The 21773-nt window shown below is 42.3% G+C and overlaps 3 protein-coding genes across 3 annotated transcripts in view; 2 read left to right on the forward strand and 1 right to left on the reverse strand.

Annotated features, from left to right (window-relative positions):
- Positions 1–722: 722 nt before the first annotated feature.
- On the forward strand, positions 723–12695 carry LOC120024539 (neuroendocrine protein 7B2-like). The gene is made up of 6 exons (XM_038968819.1): positions 723–794; positions 1418–1646; positions 3353–3502; positions 11488–11600; positions 11910–11963; positions 12299–12695. The coding sequence occupies exons 1-6, from the start codon at positions 723–725 to the stop codon at positions 12398–12400; spliced, it is 720 nt and encodes a 239-aa protein (XP_038824747.1). The 3' UTR covers positions 12401–12695.
- A 570-nt stretch (positions 12696–13265) lies between these two features.
- LOC120024263 (gremlin-1-like) lies at positions 13266–14406 on the forward strand. Its single transcript, XM_038968458.1, has one exon. The coding sequence runs from the start codon at positions 13266–13268 to the stop codon at positions 13806–13808; it is 543 nt and encodes a 180-aa protein (XP_038824386.1). The 3' UTR covers positions 13809–14406.
- A 1237-nt stretch (positions 14407–15643) lies between these two features.
- LOC120024264 (formin-like) overlaps positions 15644–21773 on the reverse strand; it is a 53813-nt gene continuing 47683 nt past the window's right edge. Inside the window, exons 18-21 of the mRNA XM_038968459.1 lie at positions 19899–19950; positions 19575–19724; positions 18530–18611; positions 15644–15691 (exon numbers count right to left, since the gene is read on the reverse strand). Coding sequence (XP_038824387.1) covers positions 15644–15691; positions 18530–18611; positions 19575–19724; positions 19899–19950 — 332 coding nt within the window. The remainder of the gene's footprint in view (positions 15692–18529; positions 18612–19574; positions 19725–19898; positions 19951–21773) is intronic.

Consider the following 21773-nt stretch of genomic DNA (forward strand, 5'->3'; position numbering starts at 1 on the left):
TCAGGGCAAAAATTAAATTTTGTATGCTATTCTCTTTCCTACAAAGTGAAGGGAAACAGAGCAAGGTTGGGTCCTGTCCCACTGATGATAGGGGGAACCATGAACTCTTTACAGTTTTGACTCCCTTTCTTTACTTCCCTCAGAATGGATTCGGTGAAACGTTGGGTGTGTTTCGGCCAAAAGGCTGAGTGACGGTGTCCGCCTGTCTTCTGGTCTGGGGAAAGCTGTACCGAACCCCCCCTGGAAGAGCAGGAGACTTACGACTCTAGTCTCATCAAATGGATAGAGTTCTATTCAGCACATGGAAAGGTCCATATGGCAGTTATCATTGTTTTTATGATATTTGCATTGAAGATAAAAATGGAGGCTTATCAATGTCATATTTTATTGTAAAGATGTTCTGTTATATCTTTGGAGCCTTTTTGACTGATTATTTAATTGATTTCCCTTTACATATTACTTTTAGCCCACCTGAACAACATGTCTGTAAAACTAAATGTTTTAATAAATAAGCCTATTTACATTTTTCTTTGGAGTCAAATTTATGAAAATGTATTACTGTTTTAGTCACAGCTTAGGCTATTGCATGTTTGTCTACTAATTTTGTAAATCACACGAAAACGCCACCCTGATGCGCTAAATTATTGACATTGTTTAATGACATTCACGGAGATGCCAGGGATTGTTTTGTTTTTTGGTGCCTGGCAAGAGCCAGTAAGGTAATGATCCGTGGAGCGAAGACTGCATCCTCCGTCAGCATCACAAGCTCTTTCTCACCGCATCCAGGATACACCGTAAGGAAAACGATACATCGTAAAGTCTGATAAATATCGTGTAGGCCTTTTCGATATGTGTAACAGTAGCCTATGAGATTGAAAATATTGCATCTCTTGAATGTCGTTTATTGGTATATCCAGAATATGTATGACTGTCGCGGCCTCTAGTATATTTGCCCGATGGCGCACATTTTTGTTTTCACAGAAAAGAGGCGAAGGCTCGTATGCCTTAATTCCAGATATAGGTTGATATGATTTATATGGCTAATTAGGATTACGCATGCTACATTTTGCAATGTATTGGGCTATATTACATGTGCTTGTTCTAGACATGATTTACAAATAAACACTTAGCGTACCCGCGTAATGTATTTATTAGGTTAGTTCTAGGTTATGCCCATGTCCACATTTAATTTGGACATAAAGCGATTCCTATGGCCGAATGGTGTGATATTATTAGCCTACGTGGGGAAGGAACAACAAGTGGCTACCTGCCTTCTGTTAGTCAACTGTTTATATATGGGTTAATGATGGTTTCTGTCAGGTGGACATCCCTCTGAAATATAATTAGAACGACGTATTTAGTAGAAAATGCAACTGAAAACATGATAAGTAACGTTATATTTTTGTCTCTATTGTAGACCGAGATGGGTTCGACGGTCAGGTTGAGTAGAACCGTGTTGCTGAGCGTTCTGGTGTGCATGGCGGAGCTGGCATCGGCCCGGAGCCCCCGCACGGCAGACCAGGTATCTGAGGCCGACATTCAACGCCTCCTACACGGCGCCATGGAGCAGCTTGGCATCGCTCGGCACAGGGTTGAGTACCCCGCTCACCAGGCCACCAACATCGTGGGTCCCCAGAGTATCCAAGGTGGGGTCCATGGTTTATAATAATAATCTATGAGTTAAAGGAGTTGTCTGTTTTAGACATAGTGCTGTGGTAGTTGGCTTGACACAAAGTATGTTTCAGGCTTGTTGTTAATCTTCAATTTTTTTGTTGTCAATGAAGCAAAAAGTACAGTAACTGGATTGTATCTGACAATTTGGTTGACAACTTGTTTAGTAATCAAACACTATACCTATAAAACAGTATGACGGCGTAAGACCACAAGCCTAGTCTGTATATCTGGGGTGTGTCATGATTTGGCACATGGGTTATGTCTAAGAAATATACTCTCCACTCTATTGCAGGCAATTTTCCATTGTGAAATTAAATTACATCTGTTTTGAAATGTTCCCTACCAGTAATTACACCACAGATCTGTCTTGTGTCCAGTTCATAGCCTTGGATAAATCACTCAGCGACATCCCATATGGTCAAAAGTAGTGCACTTCATAGGGAATAGGGTTATGGGCCCTGGTCAAAAGTAGTGTACTTTATAGGGTTCCATTTTGTACATAGCCATAATGGAGTTTAATAACAGGTCTATATCGATGTGGACGCGGCAAGTAAGCTATTTTATATTACACCAAAGCTCCTGCCAAATGTTCAAGAGAATTGAGGGGATATATTCTGTGGGAGAGAGGGCATGCATCTCGGGGGGAGAAAATGTTTTGCCAATGGTTATAGTTCCCAGTACCATTGTGGAGATCACATTTTACATTTCTGGCTTTGTGTTACTGTACTTGGGATTGTGTTTGGAGATTGGACATGAACAGTGAATTTGTAAAGTAATTCAGATTCCTTGACTTTTTCCACATTTTGCTACGTTACAGCCTTATTCTAAAATTGATTAAATATTGTTTTTCCCTCAGTCTACACCATAATGACAAAGTGAAAACAGGCTTTTAGATTACATTTTTACAAATCTATTCAGACCCTTTGCTATGAGACTTGAAATTGAGCTCAGCTGCATCCTGTTTCCATTGATCAGCCTTGATGTTTATACAACTTCATTGGAGTCCACCTGTTGTAAATTCAATTGATTGGACAAGATATGGGCTCCTGAGTGGCGCAGCGGTCTAAGGCGCATCTCAGTGCTTGAGGCCTCACTACAGACACCCTGGTTAGATTCCAGGCTGTATCGCAACCGGCCGTGATTGGGAGTCCTATAGGGGGTGGCGCACAATTGGCCAAGCGTCATCCATGTTTGGCCGGTGTAGGCCGTCATTGTAAATAATTTGTTCTTAACTAGTTAACCTAGTTAAATAAAGGTTACATTTTAAAAAATTCACAAAAACAATGTGAAGGCGCACACCGTAGAGCTCGGAGACAGGGTCTGAATACTTTGACGAATGCACTGTACAGAAATAACATGTCTAGGCTTAGTATTGTATTCTGATATTGATTTCACTTTTGACTTGTGCTAATCAAATTTTTAAAGCAGCAGTCTGGGATCTTAAGCACAACAAATTTTTTACATATCATATGAATTGGCTGACGTCGTACACAATTGGATGACATGCTACACAAAAAACGGGGACCTGTTTAGGCTCGTGAGCACCACTTTCAAAACTACTGGCTGAAATTAAACACGTTCTGGAGCATCACTATAAAATGTAAGAATGGTAGTTAACATGCCCCCTCTTGTCTGTCATGACAAAAAATATATATCCTTGTTCTGTTTCCTCCACTAGGTGGGGCCCATGAGGGCCTGCAGCATCTGGGTCCCTATGGAAACATCCCCAACATCATAGCTGAGCTGACAGGGGACAACATCCCCAAATACTTCAGTGAGGACCATGGCTACCCCAACCCTTCCAACCCATGTCCACTAGGAAAGACGGGTAAACAAATAGCTATATTTCTGTTTGTAACAAGGATTTCTCCTTTAGGCTTGGTGTTTAACTTTCAGTACCATTACAGTCTTGCAAGACATCAAGTTAGCTAAAGCAGGAACAGGCTTGCACTCAGCGAGGCTTTATCCTTTGTTTCTGTGTGGTTGGCTCTCTGTCCCTGTATTAAATGTTATTTGTCACATGCGCCAAATACAACAGATGTAGACCTTACAGTGAAATGCTTACTTACAAACCCTTAACCAACAATGCAGTTTTAAGAAAATACCGGCCCCAATTTTTTAACGACACCGTCTGGTATTGAGGTCCTGGATGGCAGGAAACTTGGCCCTGGTGATGTACTGGGCTGTACGCACTAACCTTGCGGTCGGAGGCTGAGCAGTTGCCATACCAGGCAGGGATGCAACCAGTCAGGATGCTCTCGATGTTGCAGCTGTAGAACCTTCTGAGGACCAATGCCAAATCTTTTCAGTCTCCTGAGGGGGAATAGGTTTTGTCGTGCCCTCTTCACGACTGTCTTGGTGTGTTTGGACCATGTTAGTTTGTTGCTGTTGGGGCGGCAGGTAGCCTAGTCGTTAGAGCTTTGGACTAGTAACCGAAAGATTGCAAGATCGAATCCCTGAGCTGACAAGGTAAAAATCTGTCGTTCTGCCCCTGAACAAGGCGTTAACCCACTGTTCCTAGGCCGTCATTGAAAATAAGAATTTGTTCGTAACTGACTTGCCTAGTTATTAAATAAAGGTAAAAAATAAATAATTTGTGGACGCCAAGGAACTTCAAGTTCTCAACTACAGCCCCGTCGATGAGAATGGGGGCGTGCTCGGTCCTCCTTTTCCTGTAGTCCACAATCATCTCCTTTGTCTTGATCACGTTGAGGGAGAGGTTGTTGTCCTTGCACCACACGGTAAGGTCTCTGACCTCCTCCCTATAGGCTGTCTCATCGTTGTCGGGGCACAGGCTCACTATTGTCATCAGCAAACTTAATGATGGTGTTGGAGTCGTGCCTGGCCGGGCAGTCATGAATGAACAGGGAGTACAGGAGGGTACTGAGCACGCACCCCTGAGGGGCCCCTGTGTTGAGGATCAGCGTTGTGGATGTGTTATCTACCCTTACCTCCTGGGGGCGTTCTGTCAGGAAGTCTAGGATCCAGTTGCAGATGGAGGTGTTTAGTCCCTGGGTCCTTAGCTTAGTGATGAGCGTTGAGGGCACTTTGGTGTTGAACGCTGAGCTGTAGTCAATGAACAGCATTCTCACATATGTGTTCCTTTTGTCCAGGTGGGAAAGGGCAGTGTGGCGTGCAATAGATTGCATCATCTGTGGATCTGTTTGTGCGGTATGCAAATTGGAGTGGGTCTAGGGTTTCTGGGATAATGGTGTTGATGTGAGCCATGACCAGCCTTTCAAAGCATTTCATGGCTACAGACGTGAGTGCTACGTGTCGGTAGGCAGGTTACCTTTGCTTCCTTGGGCACAGGGACTATGGTGGTCTATTTGAAACATGCAGATATTACAGACTGTCAGGGACAGGTTGACAATGTCAGTGGAGACGCTTGCCAGTGCATGCTCGGAGTACCCGTCCTAGTAATCCGTATGGCCCTGTGTTCTTGTGAATGTTGACCTGTTTAAAGGTCTTACTCACATCAGCTGCGGAGAGCGTGATCACAGTCATCCGGAACAGCTGATGCTCATGCATTTTTGAGTGTTACTTGCCTCGAAGCGAGCATATACAGTTGAAGTTAGAAGTTTGCATACACCTTAGCCAAGTACATTTCAACTCAGTTTTTCACAATTCCTGACACTTAATCCCAGTAAAAATTCCCTGTCTGAGGTCAGTTAGGACGACCACTTTATTTTAAGAATGTGAAATATCAGAATAATAGTAGAGAATTATTTAAATTTGTATTTCTTTCATCACATTCCCAGTGGGTCAGAAGTTGACATACACTCAATTAGTATTTGGTAGCATTGCCTTTAAATTGTTTAACTTGGGTCAAACGTTTCAGGTAGCCTTCCACAAACGTCCCACAATAAGTTGGGTGAATTTTGTCCCATTCCTCCTGACAGAGCTGGTGTAACTGAGTCAGGTTTGTAGGCCTCCTTGCTCGCACACTTTTTTTTTTTTTTTTCAGTTCTGCCCACAAATTTTCTATAGGATTGAGGTCAGGGCTTTGTGATGGCTACTCCAATACCTTGACTTTGTTGTCCTTAAGCCATTTTTCCACAACCTTTTGAAGTATGTTCGGGGTCATTGTGCATTTGGAAGACCCACGCTTAAACTTCCGACTTCAACTAAGTTATTTAGCTCGTCTGGTAGGCTCGTGTCACTGGGCAGCTCTCGGCTGTGCTTCCCTTTGTAGTCTGTAATAGTTTGCAAGTCCTGCCACATCCGACGCGCATCGGAGGCGGTGTAGTACGATTCGGTCTTAGTCCTGTATTGACGCTTTGCCTGTTTGATGGTTCGTTGGAGGGCATAGCAGGATTTCTTATAAGCTTCTGGGTTAGAGTCAAGCTGCTTGAAAGCGGCAATTCTACTCTTTAGCTCAGTGCAAATGTTGCCTGTAATCCATGGCTTCTGGTTGGGGTGTGTACGTACAGTCACTGAGGGGACGCTGTCCTCGATGCACTTATTGATAAAGCCAGTGACTGATGTGGTGTACTCCTCAATGCCATCGGAAGAATCCCATATTCCAGTATGTGCTAGCAAAGCAGTCCTGTAGTTTAGCATCTGCTTCATCTGACAACTGGTGCTTTACTTTTTGCTAGTAAGCAGGAATCAGATTTGCCAAATGGAGAGCTTTGTACGCGTCTCTGTGTGGAGTAAAGGTGATCTATATATTTTTTTTGCCCTCTGGTTGCACATTTAACATGCTAATAGAAATAAAAACTGATTTAAGTTTCCCTGCATTAAATTCCCCGGCCACTAGGAGCGCCGCCTCTGGATTAGCGTTTTCCTGTTTGCTTATGTCGGTATACAACTCATTGAGTACGGTTTTAGTGCTAGCATCGGTCTGTGGTGGTATGTAGACAGCTACGAAAAATACAAACTCTCTCTAGGTAGATATTGTGGTCTACAGCTTATCATGAGATGCTCTACCTCAGGCGAGCAAAACCCTGACACTTCCTGAGATATCGTGCACCAGCTGTTGTTCACATGCATCTGCCCCGTGTTTTACCAGAGGCTGCTGTTCTGTCCTGTCGATAGTGTATAACCCGCCAGCTGTATGTTCTTAACCTCTCTGGTACAAGTGGGACGCTAGCGTCCCACTTCACCAACAGCCAGTGAAATTGCAGGGCGCCAAATTCAAAACAGAAATCTCAATTAAAATTCCTCAAACATACAAGTATTATACACCATTGTAAAGAAACTTCTTGTTAATCCAGCCACAGTATCTGATTTCAAAAAGGCTTTACGGGGAAAGCACACCTTGCGATTATGTTAGGTCAGCGCCAAACATCCGGTGAAAGTGCAGAGAGCCACATCAAATTACAGAAATACTCATCATGAACATTGATCTAAGATACAAGTGTTAAACATACGATTAAAGAAACTTCTTCTTAAAGCAACCGCAGTGTCAGATTTCAAAAAAGTTTTAGTGAAAGCACACCGTGCAATTATGTTAGGTCAGCGCCTAGCCACAGAACCATACAGCCATTTTCCAAAGAAGGAGAGGTGTCACAAAATAAAGAAATAGCGTTAAAATTAATCACTTACCTTTGATGATCTTCATCTGATGGCACTCCCAGGTCTTCATGTTAGACAAATGTTTGTTTTGTTCGATAAAGTTCATATTTATGTCCAAATACCTCCTTTTTGTTCGTGTTTAGTCCAGTAATCCAAAATGCACAAGGCGTGAGCACTAAGTCCAGACAAAGTCAAAAAAAAATCCATTACAGTTCGTAGAAACATGTCAAACGATGTATATAATAAATCTTTAGGATGTTTTTATCATAAATCTTTAATAATATTCCAACCGGACAATTCCTTTGTCTTTAGCTCGTGCTCACGGCCACTGCGTGACTAAACTCAAGGCGTTCTGCCAGACCCCTGGTTCAAACAGCTCTTATTCGCTCCCCTTTCACAGTAGAAGCCTGAAACAATGTTCCAAAGACTGTTGACATCTAGTGGAAGCCTTCGGAAGTGCAATCTGACCCCATAGACACAGTATATTGGATAGGCAATCACTTGAAAAACTACAAACCTCAGATTTCCCACTTCCTGGTTGGATTTTTCTCAGGTTTTCACCTGCCATGAGTTCTGTTATACTCACAGACATCATTCAAACAGTTTTAGAAACTACAGAGTGTTTTCTATCCAAATCTACTAATAATATGCTTATCCTAGCCTCTGGGCCTGAGTAGCAGGCTGTTTACTCTGTGCACGCTTTTCATCCGGATGTGAAAATACTGCCCCCTACACCAGTGAGGTTAACTTGTTATGGCTGCAATCCCGTTAACGGGATAATTGTCATCAACAACTGCTGAATTGCATAGCTCCACATTCAAACAATATTACTAAAAATATTTATATTCATGTGCAATTCATTCCACAAGTGCAATATAGGAAAACACAGTTTAGGCTTTTGTTAATCCACCTGTCGTGTCAGATTTTGAAAATATGCTTTACAGCGAAAGCAATCCAAGCGTTTGTGTAAGTTTATCGATCGCTCGACAAAACATTATGTACACTTAGCATCAAGTAGCTTGGTCACAAATCAGAAAAGCAATCAAATTAATCGTTTACCTTTGATCTTCGGATGTTTTCACTCACGAGACTCCCAGTTACACAATAAATGTTCCTTTTGTTCCATAAAGATTATTTTTATATCCAAAATACCTGTTTGTTTTGCGTGTTATGTTCAGAAATCCACAGGAAAGAGCGGTCACGACAACGCAGACAAATTCCAAATAGTTTCCGTAATGTCCACAGAAACATGTCAAACGTTTTTTATAATCAATCCTCAGGTTGTTTTTAAAATATATAATCGATAATATATCAACCGCAACTGTATTTTTCAGTAGGAGAGGGAAAGGCAATGGCTGCCCAAACTCTGTTGCGTGAGCAAAACTCATGGGAACATCTGACGCGATGTTATCTTTCTGGCTCATTTTTCAAAATAAAAGCCTGAAACTATGTCTGAAGACTGTTGACACCTTGAGGAAGCGATAGGAAAAGGAATCTGGTTGATATCCCTTTAAATGGAGCAAAGGCAGGCTATGGAACATGGGAGTTTTCAAAATAGAAGCCACCTCCTGGTTTGATTTTCCTCAGGGTTTTGCCTGCAATATCAGTTCTGTTATACTCACAGACAATATTTTGACAGTTTTGGAAACTTTAGAGTTTTCTATCCAATACTAATAATAATATGCATATATTAGTGACTGAGGAGCTGGCCGTTTACTCTGGGCACCTTTTCATCCAAGCTACTCACTTATGACCCTGCAGCCATAAGAAGTTAATGTCGTCGTTCAGCCACGACTCGGTGAAACATAAGATATTACAGTTAATGTCCCGTTGGTAGGATATACGTGCTTTCAGCTTGTCCCATTTATTTTCAAGCGATTGAACGTTAGCTAGCAGAATGGAAGGCAAGGACAGATTAGCCAGTCATTGCCTGATCCTCGCAAGGCACCCTGATCTTTTTCCACAATCTCCGTTTCCTTCTCCAGTGAATCACGGGGATCTGGGCCTGGTTGGGTGTCTGTAGTGGTATATCCCTCCTGTCTGACTCATTGAAGAACTCTTTGTCCAGTTTGAGGTGAGCATTCGCAGTTCTGATGTCCAGAAGCTCTTTTCGGTCATAAGAGATGGTAGCAGCAACATTATGTACAAAACAAGTTAACGAACATCGCAAAAAAACTAACTAAACAGCATGGTTGTTAAGAGCTGATAAGACGGCAGCCATCCCCCTCCAGCGCCAACGACGTGTATGTTCTATCTGAGGAATCTTCCTAGTACTTGTCCCTGACTCGTTGTAGCTGCAGATCAGTGGCGGTCAGTGCCGTTTGTGATGGAGTATAAAAAAATAATTATCAGCATGGCCTTATTTCTATTACAGCATGTTGGATGACTGTCAAACATATTCCATTCACCCAGTTTAATGTAACATCGATAGGTTTAGGCTACTACATGATACTCACATTTTCCCTATACCCATCATAAGGTTGCTACAACAGCCTACAAATTAAAGTTTACAACGTAGGTGCACGCAGGTCGAGAGAAATTTGAGATGACAATGACACATGGACATAGTGAAACATTCAATACCGCCTTGCACACTCTTGTCTGCGTCTAGCTTATCTAGGGTGTAATCATTATTGCAACAGTTGCAAACGAGGGTTTCGCTTGGACAAATTGAGTATTTTTATCCCTGTTTCATTTGCTTCTGTTTAAGAAACGTTTTTCAACAGTTGGTGGCATGAATACACCCCTGATCATGCATAAATAGTCACTTTCATAGCAGCCACTTTGTATTCATTCTAGCCTCTATGCACTCTCCTCCTCTCACTTTTTACCTTTGTTTGTGGACTTCAATGAACAACACATCAGCTGTATGTGACCAGGTGGAAAAAAAACTTTCCAAGCCAAACCATGTCATAACCACTACACACAGCCTACGTCGTTCTCTCCATATTAAGTAAAGTAACGTCTTAGTCAACATAGCTAATAGAATTAACGCGTTAGTAAACCCGCTACAATCATGCAGTAACATTAGTGTATAGTCAGTAAGCAGTTACACCGGCGGACCCCGGGGCAATAAATTAATAAAACAAAAAGCTTACCTTGGAGTTCCAGTGTTGTTGGATAGTCATAGCCAGCTAACTAACATAGCATCCCTCTGTTTGAGTAACTAAACTAGTCAGCTGTATTTGTTAGCTAATTAAGTGAGGAAAAAAATGACTCTTGCTTCGCCTTCATTTTTGAAAAATAATAGTTGAACAGTTTTGAACAAATTGTCTGAGTCAACTACTCACAACATTTTATGCATTGCAGTGCTAGCTAGCTGTATCCTATGCTTTCAGTACTAGATTCATTCTCTGATCCTTCGATTGGGTGGACATGTCAGTTCATGCTGCAAGAGCTCTGATAGGTTGGAGGACGTCCTCCAAAAGTTATAATTACGGTGCAAGTCTATGGAAGGGGGTGAGAACCATGAGCCTCCTAGGTTGTGTAATGAAGTCAATATACCAAGAGAAGGACGGAAACTAGCTGTCCTCCGGATACATGGTGCTACACTATAGAGTGCTGTTGAGGCTACTATAGACCTTCATTGTAAAAGTGTTTCAATCAATTATTTGGTGAGGTGAATATATTTAGTGTTATCTAAAAGGATGACTTTATCCACGTTTTACAATAAATAAATGAAATTCACTGAGGAGGATGGTGGTTCCGAGGAGCCCCCACTGCTGCAGATGAATCTAGGGTTTTCCTTGTCTATGTCCTTTCCTCATTTGGGGAAAAATCCATCCTCCACCCCCTCTCCTCCGTAGCCCTAGAAACCGATGAGTTGTCGAGGCGATGTCAGTTTGTTAGTGTCCTCCCCTCTAACCACGTGCCATCAGGATAGTCGTGCGTGTCCTACCGGAGTCCTTCACGGAGGAGTTTTGATATCTGCCACACCCTCTTTAAATCAGCTGTTTTATCGGAGGAGAGAATCTTGCACACGTTTAAAAGGAAAAAGTAGCATATTGTTTTTATCTATAAAATGTCTTGAACAACTTCATTTGTTTTTGACTTTACACTTATTTTGTCGATCCTACCCCTGTAAACGTCATTTGCCTGACGACGCGAGTGGAGGAGTCATTTCATACAAGTGCATTTTTGTCCACATTCCCTCTCCTCGCCGCCTCCTCGATGACCTTTAAAAAATTTTTTTATATATATATATAAAATAAAAAAAAGGTGAGGGTGGATGCAGGAGTTACACACATCCAATTTTGAAAAAGCTTGACTATTTCCTCTTTGCTTGTACTGTAGCTGCAGATGGTTGTCTGGAGAACGTCCCGGACACAGCAGAGTTCAGCAGAGAGTTCCAGAAGCATCAGCACTTGTTTGACCCAGAACATGACTACCCTGCTCTGGCTAAGTGGGTGAGTGACTAGGGCAACTTGGTAAAATTGTCTTCAGAGTGTACGGGCAACTTCACCCTACTCCACTAGGCTCGGGTGGATACAACAAAACTGTGCCCTCTGCACTATTGAATTAGTCCATGTCCTTACCCTCTTTTAGTTAAGGTTTTTCCGCTTGTATTAACTGACACCACACCCCATCTGTGGACACTAGACAAGTCAACCATGGAAAGGTCTTGTTGTTCCCTGAAAAGGCTCAAGCTATGTGTTTATGATTACACAACATAAAATCATTTTCTCTAAAACAATAAACATTCTTTGTCACTTCAGAACAAGGAGCTGTTGTACCAGAAACTGAAGGGAGGACCCAAAAGAAGACAAAGGGTTATAACTGCTTTTTTAAGTTTTTTTTATATAGTTTTTTATAGTTTAAGCTTTTGTAGAAATTGTTTCTGTGAAACCACATCACCACCATTGAGTTGTTATACCCTGAAGGGGATAATGCCCTTTTAAACTCACATTTCTGGATTAAGTTGCATGTTGACCGACCAATGTCAATTTTGAATCCGGACTACGTTGTCTTTCATTTCTCCGTCAATGATCACAAACACCTCTGGAACACCTATAGCTTACCTCTTTATCCACACCTTTTTCAAGAATGTAATAAGATTTTATTTTCACCACAACACAATGTCATATTTGCTCCCTTTTTATTCCAGAGTGTCAATAACCCCTATCTGATGGGTCAGAAGCTGGACAACGTTGTGGCCAAGAAGTCGGTTCCCCATTACCCAGAAGAGGACTATAGAACATCCACCTGAACACACCCCGCTGTTCTAATGTTACTAACCCCACCATGTCACATCACTAAAACTAAAGTATATTCAAAACTGCATCACAAAAGTATTGGGAGTGTTCTCTAAATTCTACTTTATCACCATGACATTTTGTTGAACTACGTAGCCTACTAACAACGTTACATGCAGTAACAGCGGTATATTGATATGTACAACTTGTGTAACAAATAAGGTATTATACTCTGCTATTTTCAGTTCTCAATCAATAATTGTTCTATCCAAATTATTGATACTCTATTTGTGTGCCTGTGGTGTATGATTCAACCTTGATGTTTTGATATACATTTAATCAAGTTGCTATGGTTTTGCTTTCTTTTTGTGGCTCAAGCTTTAACTAAGTCTCTTGCTGTTTTTCTGATCATTTTCTGTTCATCTAAAATGAATGATTTACTCTGCAAGTTTCCCAGGTTTGAGTCATTTTTATGTAGGATCTATCAGAGAGGATGACGGGTGTTGGAGGGGGCGGGTACATCCCTCTACTGTACTTAAATCTGAGACAGTACAGCTAGACAGCAGTTTGTTTAGCCTCTTCCTTGAAGAGATCATACAGGAATACTTCTATTTAAGCAATATCTTAATCCCGCAGGGAATCTTTCTGTCGTGTCGTTTGTGTAGGACACAGGTGAGTCAATCTAGCTATTTATCATTTTCGCTCTACCAAATACAATGTTGAAATTATTCTTATCAGTCTGTTAACTGTACGCTATAACCACTTGGAAATGTATTTGGTTTGACTACTGCATAAACCTTGCTAAAAGTTATACGTAATTTGTTCTGTTGATTTCCACGACGGCTTTAAATGTAATTATTTAATATTCTATAGATCAGGATGAAGACGGCAGTCTTTGCCATGGTGTTGGGACTATTCTTCTGTCCGCTGAGGAGCGCAGCGGGAGGTGGCTTCCAGGGCGCCTCTCCGCACCCATACAAATACAACTCCAGTCCCAACCAGTCTGAGCGCTCACCGCAGCAGCCACCACCACAGAACGGATTTGTCTCCCGCCAAATGGGGCCAGTAACTGCCAATGACGAGGTTCTAGAATCCAGCCAAGAAGCCTTACACGTCACGGAGCGCCGGTACCTCAAACTGGACTGGTGCAAAACGCAGCCGCTGAAACAGACGATCCACGAGGAAGGATGCCTCAGCCGCACTATAATCAATCGTTTCTGTTACGGGCAGTGTAACTCCTTCTACATCCCCCGACACATCTACGAAGATGACGGGGCTTTCCAATCGTGTTCCACCTGTAAACCAAAAACATTCACCACTGTCACCTATACCCTCATATGTCCCGGCCAGTCACCCAGCTCCCGGAAGAAACGCGTCCAGCGCGTAAAGACGTGCCGCTGCGCTTCCATAGACCTGGATTAGGCCTATTTAAAACCATAGATGGACACTGTCTCTGTTGGTTTGCTTTCCACGGGCAGAATTAAAAAGTACCGACCAATGCATACAATTAAATGTGCTTCCATTGCAAAAACCGAATATGCATGAGGGAGAGAATGTCCAATCTAAATCCTAAAAGGGGAGATCAAAAGACAACGAAACCAAGGGATGGAACTGTTCAAAACCATTCCAAAACCCTAAACTGGTAGCTATGCCAACCCCAACAGACTCCCCAGTGTAATGTATGGGACTATAATGACTGGTTTGGCATAATTGACTGGTTTGGCACATTGTAAATGGCTTATAGCTTCGAGCGTAATTGTTTTTTAATGATATTGCTGGCTTGCGCCTAATACAAATATAACAGTATCACCGTGGATACCAGAAGGTTTGCGCATGTTTGCCATTTAAAATAAGGCGAAAAAGCCACAGTGTAAGAATTTGACAGACTATTTTTGTAAACCGTTAAGAGAGCATATATTGTTTCCACTGTGTGGAATATGAGTTGTTGGATGCGTTCAGTTCCGGAGCGCTAGACGAGTGTGGTGTTCATGAATATTGGCTTTTCTTTAAAAACTTTGCCCTGTTAGACGTCACTTAATGTACTTGTTATTGTATTAATCGTGTATATAAAGTGGTTGCTGAATAAACTCATGATTGTACACCTTGAACTAGGTTGTGTTGTTGGCGTTGTAATAACAGACTGACGGCAAGATACAGTACATAGATGATATATATTAATATGATTGACAGTGGAAATGTAAGATTATAAACTTAAATGTGTTATAAAACAAACAAAACTACTGATATTTAATATCAGAAAACAGTTAACTGAATTTCAAATCTACATGATCAAATCTATATTTCATAAAAAGTTTACCATACAATCTAGATACATTGCCTTATTAATTTGTCCAGTTATTAATCAGCTATTAGCCTTTTTGTATAAATATGTTTTTTTTAACAGGGCAGTGCTAGGATGAGGTGCAGAATCAAAAAATCAAAATGAACATAAATATTTATCATCCTATTTCCAGTATCCCGTTGGTCAGTGAATGTATCTGCAACTTTGTGACCTCCGAACCATTGTATAAGGGGTTTCCTCTAGTGTCCAGCGAGGGCAGGGTCAATGGGCATCCAGGACAGTACAGTGTTCCAGGCTTGGTCCATAACAGGGTGGGCAGGATCAGAGACTAGTATGATCCTGATCACCCCACCCCCCATGTGTGGGCGGTGACGGGAGAAGGTGGGAGAAGTCACCACTCCTGTGTGGGTGGCTAAGTTGCGGTGACGGGAGAAGTCACCACTCCTGTGTGGGTGGCTAAGGGGCGGTGACGGGAGAAGGTGGGAGAAGTCACCACTCCTGTGTGGGTGGCTAAGGGGCGGTGACGGGAGAAGGTGGGAGAAGTCACCACTCCTGTGTGGGTGGCTAAGGGGCGGTGACGGGAGAAGGTGGGAGAAGTCACCACTCCTGTGTGGGTGGCTAAGGGGCGGTGACGGGAGAAGGTGGGAGAAGTCCCCAGTCCTGTGTGGGTTGCTAAGGGGCGGTGACGGGAGAAGGTGGGAGAAGTCACCACTCCTGTGTGGGTTGCTAAGGGGCGGTGACGGGAGAAGGTGGGAGAAGTCACCACTCCTGTGTGGGTGGCTAAGGGGCGGTGACGGGAGAAGGTGGGAGAAGTCACCACTCCTGTGTGGGTGGCTAAGGGGCGGTGACGGGAGAAGGTGGGAGAAGTCACCACTCCCCTCACACATCAACTCATCACTCTTCTCATTAAAGTCATGTCTTCTCTGTCCTGTTCTTCTCTGTCCTGTTCTGTCTCTCAGCTTGTGGCCACCATGTTTGCTTCTTTCTGGCGCAGTCTCTCTTTCTGTCAGGGCAGCGAAAAGGGGTTATTGTTTTTCATTAGGGACAGTAAGCAAATTGTCTCCACATGCTGTGCTGTACTGGCTTTTAAGTAAGCCTTGTCCAACTAAGTCATTAAGTAAGCCTTGTCCAACTAAGTCATTAAGTAAGCCTTGTCCAACTAAGTCATTAAGTAAGCCTTGTCCAACTAAGTCATTAAGTAAGCCTTGTCCAATTAAGTCATTAAGTAAGCCTTGTCCAACTAAGTCATTAAGTAAGCATTGTCCAATTAAGTCATTAAGTAAGCCTTGTCCAACTAAGTCATTAAGTTAGCCTTGTCCAACTAAGTCATTAAGTAAGCCTTGTCCAATTAAGTCATTAAGTAAGCCTTGTCCAATTAAGTAATTAAGTAAGCCTTGTCCAACTAAGTCATTAAGTTAGCCTTGTCCAATTAAGTCATTAAGTAAGCCTTGTCCAATTAAGTCATTAAGTAAGCCTTGTCCAACTAAGTCATTAAGTAAGCCTTGTCCAACTAAGTCATTAAGTAAGCCTTGTCCAACTAAGTCATTAAGTAAGCCTTGTCCAATTAAGTCATTAAGTAAGCCTTGTCCAATTAAGTCATTAAGTAAGCCTTGTCCAACTAAGTCATTAAGTTAGCCTTGTCCAATTAAGTCATTAAGTAAGCCTTGTCCAATTAAGTCATTAAGTAAGCCTTGTCCAATTAAGTCATTAAGTAAGCCTTGTCCAACTAAGTCATTAAGTAAGCCTTGTCCAACTAAGTCATTAAGTTAGCCTTGTCCAACTAAGTCATTAAGTAAGCCTTGTCTAACTAAGTCATTAAGTAAGCCTTGTCCAACTAAGTCATTAAGTAAGCCTTGTCCAACTAAGTCATTAAGTTAGCCTTGTCCAACTAAGTCATTAAGCAAGCCTTGTCCAACTAAGTCATTAAGTTAGCCTTGTCCAACTAAGTCATTAAGTAAGCCTTGTCCAACTAAGTCATTAAGTTAGCCTTGTCCAACTAAGTCATTAAGTTAGCCTTGTCCAACTAAGTCATTAAGTAAGCCTTGTCCGAGCCAGAACAGCCCATAGGGGGAGGAGAATTTCACACTTTTGAGGCCCAGTGGAAGATATTATGCATGGAACAGTAATTCAATCAAAACCAGGTTCCTGAGATAGATCAACAATATAATTGCACTGTTTTGCCTGAATCCAAACATCTATAAACTGGATGATGCTTATAACTCATCCCCAAAACCTGGTTAGCGTGATAGATGATTGATTATGATCCTATCTATCGTACTGTGCAGTGCAATGGTGTTGCTTTAAACCCATAGAATTACATAACTGTAATATATCACTATATTCACTGAGTGTACAAAACATTAAGGACACCTGTTAAATCCACTTCGGTGAGGAGACAGGTTATAGATGTTTAAGCCTTGAAACAATTGAGACATGGATTGTGTATGTGTGCCATTCAGAGGGTAAATGGGCAAGATTTAAGTGTCTTTGAACAGGGTATGTTAGTAGGTGCCAGGGGCATCAGTTTGTGTCAAGAGCTGCAACGCTGATGGGTTTTTCACACTCAACAGTTTCCTGTGTGTATCAAGAATGGTCCACCACCCGAAGGACATCCAGCCAACTTGACACAGCTGTGGGAAGCATTGGCAACATGGGCCGGCATCTCTTTGGAACACTTTTGACACCTTGTAGAGTCCATGCCCTGACGAATTGAGGCTGTTCTGATGGCAAAAGGGGGTGCAACTCAAAATAGGAAGGTGTTCCTAATGTTTTGTCCACTCAGTGTATATCTCTATACTCTCCCCAGACTGTTAGGGTGTACTTCATATCTTTATACCACAGCATTGTTGAACAGTCGTTTCTGATTGGCTTGAAGGGCATCCTTGAGTGTGCATTATTTATCTTTATAAACAGGGTGGTTCGAGCCCTTATGCTGATTGGCTGACAGCCGTGGTGTGTCAGACCATATACCACTGATATGACAAAACACTTATTTTTACTGCTCTAATTACGTTGGTAACCAGTTTATAATAACAATAAGGCACCTCAGGGACTTGTGATATATGACCAATATACCACGGCTAAGGGCTGTATCCAGGCACTCTGCATAGCGTCGTGACTAAAAACAGCACTTAGCCGTGGTATATTGGCCATAATGTTTATCTTGCCTATGCCGCTCTGTCATTGCTCTTCCATATATTTATATGTATATGTTCTTATTCCATTCCTTTACTTAGATTTGTATTAGGTACTGTAGTTGTTGGGAATTGTTAGATATTACTGCACTGTCGGAACTAGAAGCACAAGCATTTCACTACACTCGCATTAACATCTGCTAACCATGTGTATGTGAGCAATAAAATTTGATTTGATTTGATATACCACACCACCTCATTCTTTATTGCTTAAGTAATGCACGGCAATAACCAACAGCTATGAAATTCATTCCAACACGTTTTCTGTTTGTGTTGAGTTGAGTGGTAATGTTTCCCTGAGCCTCACCACACTGTTAGGGTTAATCAGATGTAGTGGATAATGGTGCTCAGAGCTCTATACTGTATGCAGGGGCGCAGCTTTCACTGGGGACGGGGGGAACATGACCCCCCCCCCCCCCCCATATTCTGAAATTGCATTTTTGTCCCCCCCACAGTTTTATCATTGGAATGTGATACAAAATGAGGCAACAGTGTGCTTTAGGACCATGTGGACGCCTCAGAGCGGTTGGATTGGCTGTTTGGAGTATTTATCCAACCGGATAAAAAAATCTATGTCCCTCCCACTTCTAAAACCAAAGTTGCACCCCTTTGTCTGTATGTCTATCTTAAGTTTGAGTTGTTCTCACCAGACTGTTAGGGTTGATCTTCCTAGTCTCCACCTTCTTGTCTGCTGTGATCTTCTTCACTGACAGCTGAGCATCTTTCAGTCTGCGAGAAGGAGGGAAGGATGGGGAAAAGAGCAGGTTCACATCAGTTTCATAGTGAGAGTGTTGACCTAGGATCAGCCCCCCCCCATGTAATCTTAGGCACTGTGATCTGAATTGATCCTAAATCAGAACTCTGAGACACTTCATACGTACGCCCCCCCCCCCCCCCAGGAGACAAGTTCACATCAGCCTCGGACCCAGTAACATACAGGAGATTCAACCGATGTTCGAGATAGAACAATGTTTTCCACAAGATCATAATCTTCAGACAGACAGTCTCAGTCAGTCAGTCAGTCTGGTCCCGTGTAGCTCAGGTGGTAGAGCATGGCGGTTGTGGATTTGATTCCCACTGAGGGACGGGTATGATGAAAATGTGTACACTCACTACTGTAAGTCGCTCTGGATAAGAGCGTCTGCTAAATTAATAAAATGTAGAACAGTGTTACTCAACCGTCAGTCAGTCCGTGGCCCGGCAGCGTCTTTGTGGGATGTAGCAGATGGGTGATGGCGGCCATCTTAGATAGCCATCTTCCTGATTTAGTCAATTCTCAAAGGGATATAGTTATATAAGCAAAATAATACACAGTCAAATCCAAGTAATTATTATTGTATATGTCAATTAGATGTTTTTATCCAGTGACTTACAGTGAATACATATGTTTTCAGAATGTGTAAGTGATCCCTGTGGGAATGAAATTACTCTAGTCTTGGAGCTACAGTAGTTCACTGTGTTTGTAGCCGTAACTGACCAGGGTTTTGAACCCGGGTCTTCTGCACGCCACAAGACTGCGCTTGGGGAGCTAACGCAAGTCATCAGTTCTCTGGCAAGGTTACATCACACAAGGTGGTTCCAAATTACCTCTTTTACACACACACACACATACACACACACACACACACACACACACACACACACACACACACACACACACACACACACACACACACACACACCTACACACACCTCTCTTTGGAGATATTCTTGTTCTCTCTCCTCCACCTGGTCATGAAGTCGGTACAGAACTCAAACCACAGCATAAAGAAGTGACCTGTCGCCACTTCGGTCTCTCCTGTCTTGGGCTTCAGTCCTAAGAACGTCACCAGCTCGTGGAAGCTGAGGAACAGACAGAGATAAGGGAAGATGGCGTTGGAACTTCTGGTCCAGTGAATCTCTCGTATAATAATTGAATTACTGTCGACGGCAGTATCGCCTTGTGGAGCTCTTCAATGAAACTTATTTCGCCATACTACAAAGGCTATGCAAAAAGAGAGAGGTGTGTTTTCAAACCTTTTTTGTGCAAACATCAACTGGGCATGCATTTCATCTTGCTCTTTATGCGCTGCAAATGAAATATACACAATTGTATTACATTTAAATGAACTACATACACCGGCATGCAAAGACAAGCACTGAGAAGGTACTGTACTGTTCAATGGTCTTGACAAATGCAAGTTAAATGGAGTCAGACAACCTTTTTCTTCTTAAAAACATACATTTTACATACAATTCTCCCACAAAGGGGCTGTTTTGCTGCCTTAATTGTAACAAGCCCTATCCTTCGGTGTTTCTGTAATGGTCTATGATTCTATTTCAATCCAAAGACTTAAAGCCATGCAGAACAGAAGAATCTCTCTCGCTCTCTCTCTGAACAGTTTCTCCCACCGAACGTTCCTCCTATCTGTCTCTCTCCAGAGTCCCAGTACGCACTGCCTGATCCCTATCTGTGTGTCTAGCCTCTGAACTTCACCGTAAGCTGTCTATCTTCCCCTCAGACCCATATCAAACCTCTAAAAAAGACAGATAAGAAATTCGCCATGGCAACAGGATGTATGCGTTCCTTATCTGAGAGCTAGAGACAATTGAATAATTATGATAGGAGCAACGTGAGGAGGGAGGGAGAGAGAGAGATAGAGAGCAAAAGAGAGCGATATATATATAGAGAGAGAGAAAGAGATAAATAGAAAGAGAGAAATTAAAAGAGAGCGAAAGAGATGAAGAGGTCTATACAGTTGAAGTCGGAGGTTTACATACACCTTCGCCAAATACATTTAAACTCAGTTTTTCACAATTCCTGACATTTAATCCCTGTCTGACAAAATTCCCTGTCTTAGGTCAGTTAGGAGCACCACTTTATTTTAAGAATGTGAAATGTCAGAATAATAGTTCAGAGAATGATTTATTTCAGCTTTTATTTCTTTCATCACATTCCCAGTGGGTCAGAAGTTTACATACACTCAATTAGTATTTGGTAGCATTGTCTTTAAATTGTTTAACTTGGGTCAAACGTTTTGGGTAGCCTTCCACAAGCTTCCCACAATACGTTCGGTGAATTTTGGCCCATTCCTCCTGACAGAGCTGGTGGAACTGAGTCAGGTTTGCAGGCCTCCTTGCTCGCACACGATTTTTCAATTCTGCTTTGTGATGGCCATTCCAATACCTTGACTTTGTTGTCCCTAAGCCATTTTGCCACAACTTTGGAAGTATGCTTGGGGTCATTGTCCATTTGGAAGACCCATTTGCGACCAAGCTTTAACTTCCTGACTGATGTCTTGAGATGTTGCTTCAATATATCCACATCATTTTCCCTCCTCATGATGCCATCTATTTTGTGAAGTGCACCAGTCCCTCCTGCAGCAAAGCACCCCCACAACATGATGCTGCCACCCCCGTGCTTCACGGTTAGGATGGTGTCTTCGGCTTGCAAGCCTCCACTTTTTTCCTCCAAACATAACGATGGTCATTATGGCCAAACAGTTATATTTTTCTTTCATCAGACAAGAGGACATTTCTCCAAAAAGTCCGATCTTTGCAGTTGCAAATCGTAGTCTGGCTTTTTTATAGCGGTTTTGGAGCAGTGGCTTCTTCCTTGCTGAGCGGCCTTTCAGGTTATGTTGATATAGGACTCGTTTTACTATGGATAGAAACTTTTGTAACTGTTTCCTCCAGCATCTTCACAAGGTCCTTTGCTGTTGTTCTGGGATTGATTTGCACTTTTCGCACCAAAGTACGTTCATCTCTAGGAGACAGAACGCGTCTCCTTCCTGAGCGGTATGACGGCTTCGTGGTCCCATGGTGTTTATACTTGCGTACTATTGTTTGTACAGATGAACGTGATACCTTCAGGCGTTTGGAAATTGCTCCCAAGGATGAACCAGACTTGTG

Source organism: Salvelinus namaycush, chromosome 29 (genome assembly GCF_016432855.1).
Source record: "Salvelinus namaycush isolate Seneca chromosome 29, SaNama_1.0, whole genome shotgun sequence".
Lineage (NCBI taxonomy): Eukaryota > Metazoa > Chordata > Actinopteri > Salmoniformes > Salmonidae > Salvelinus > Salvelinus namaycush.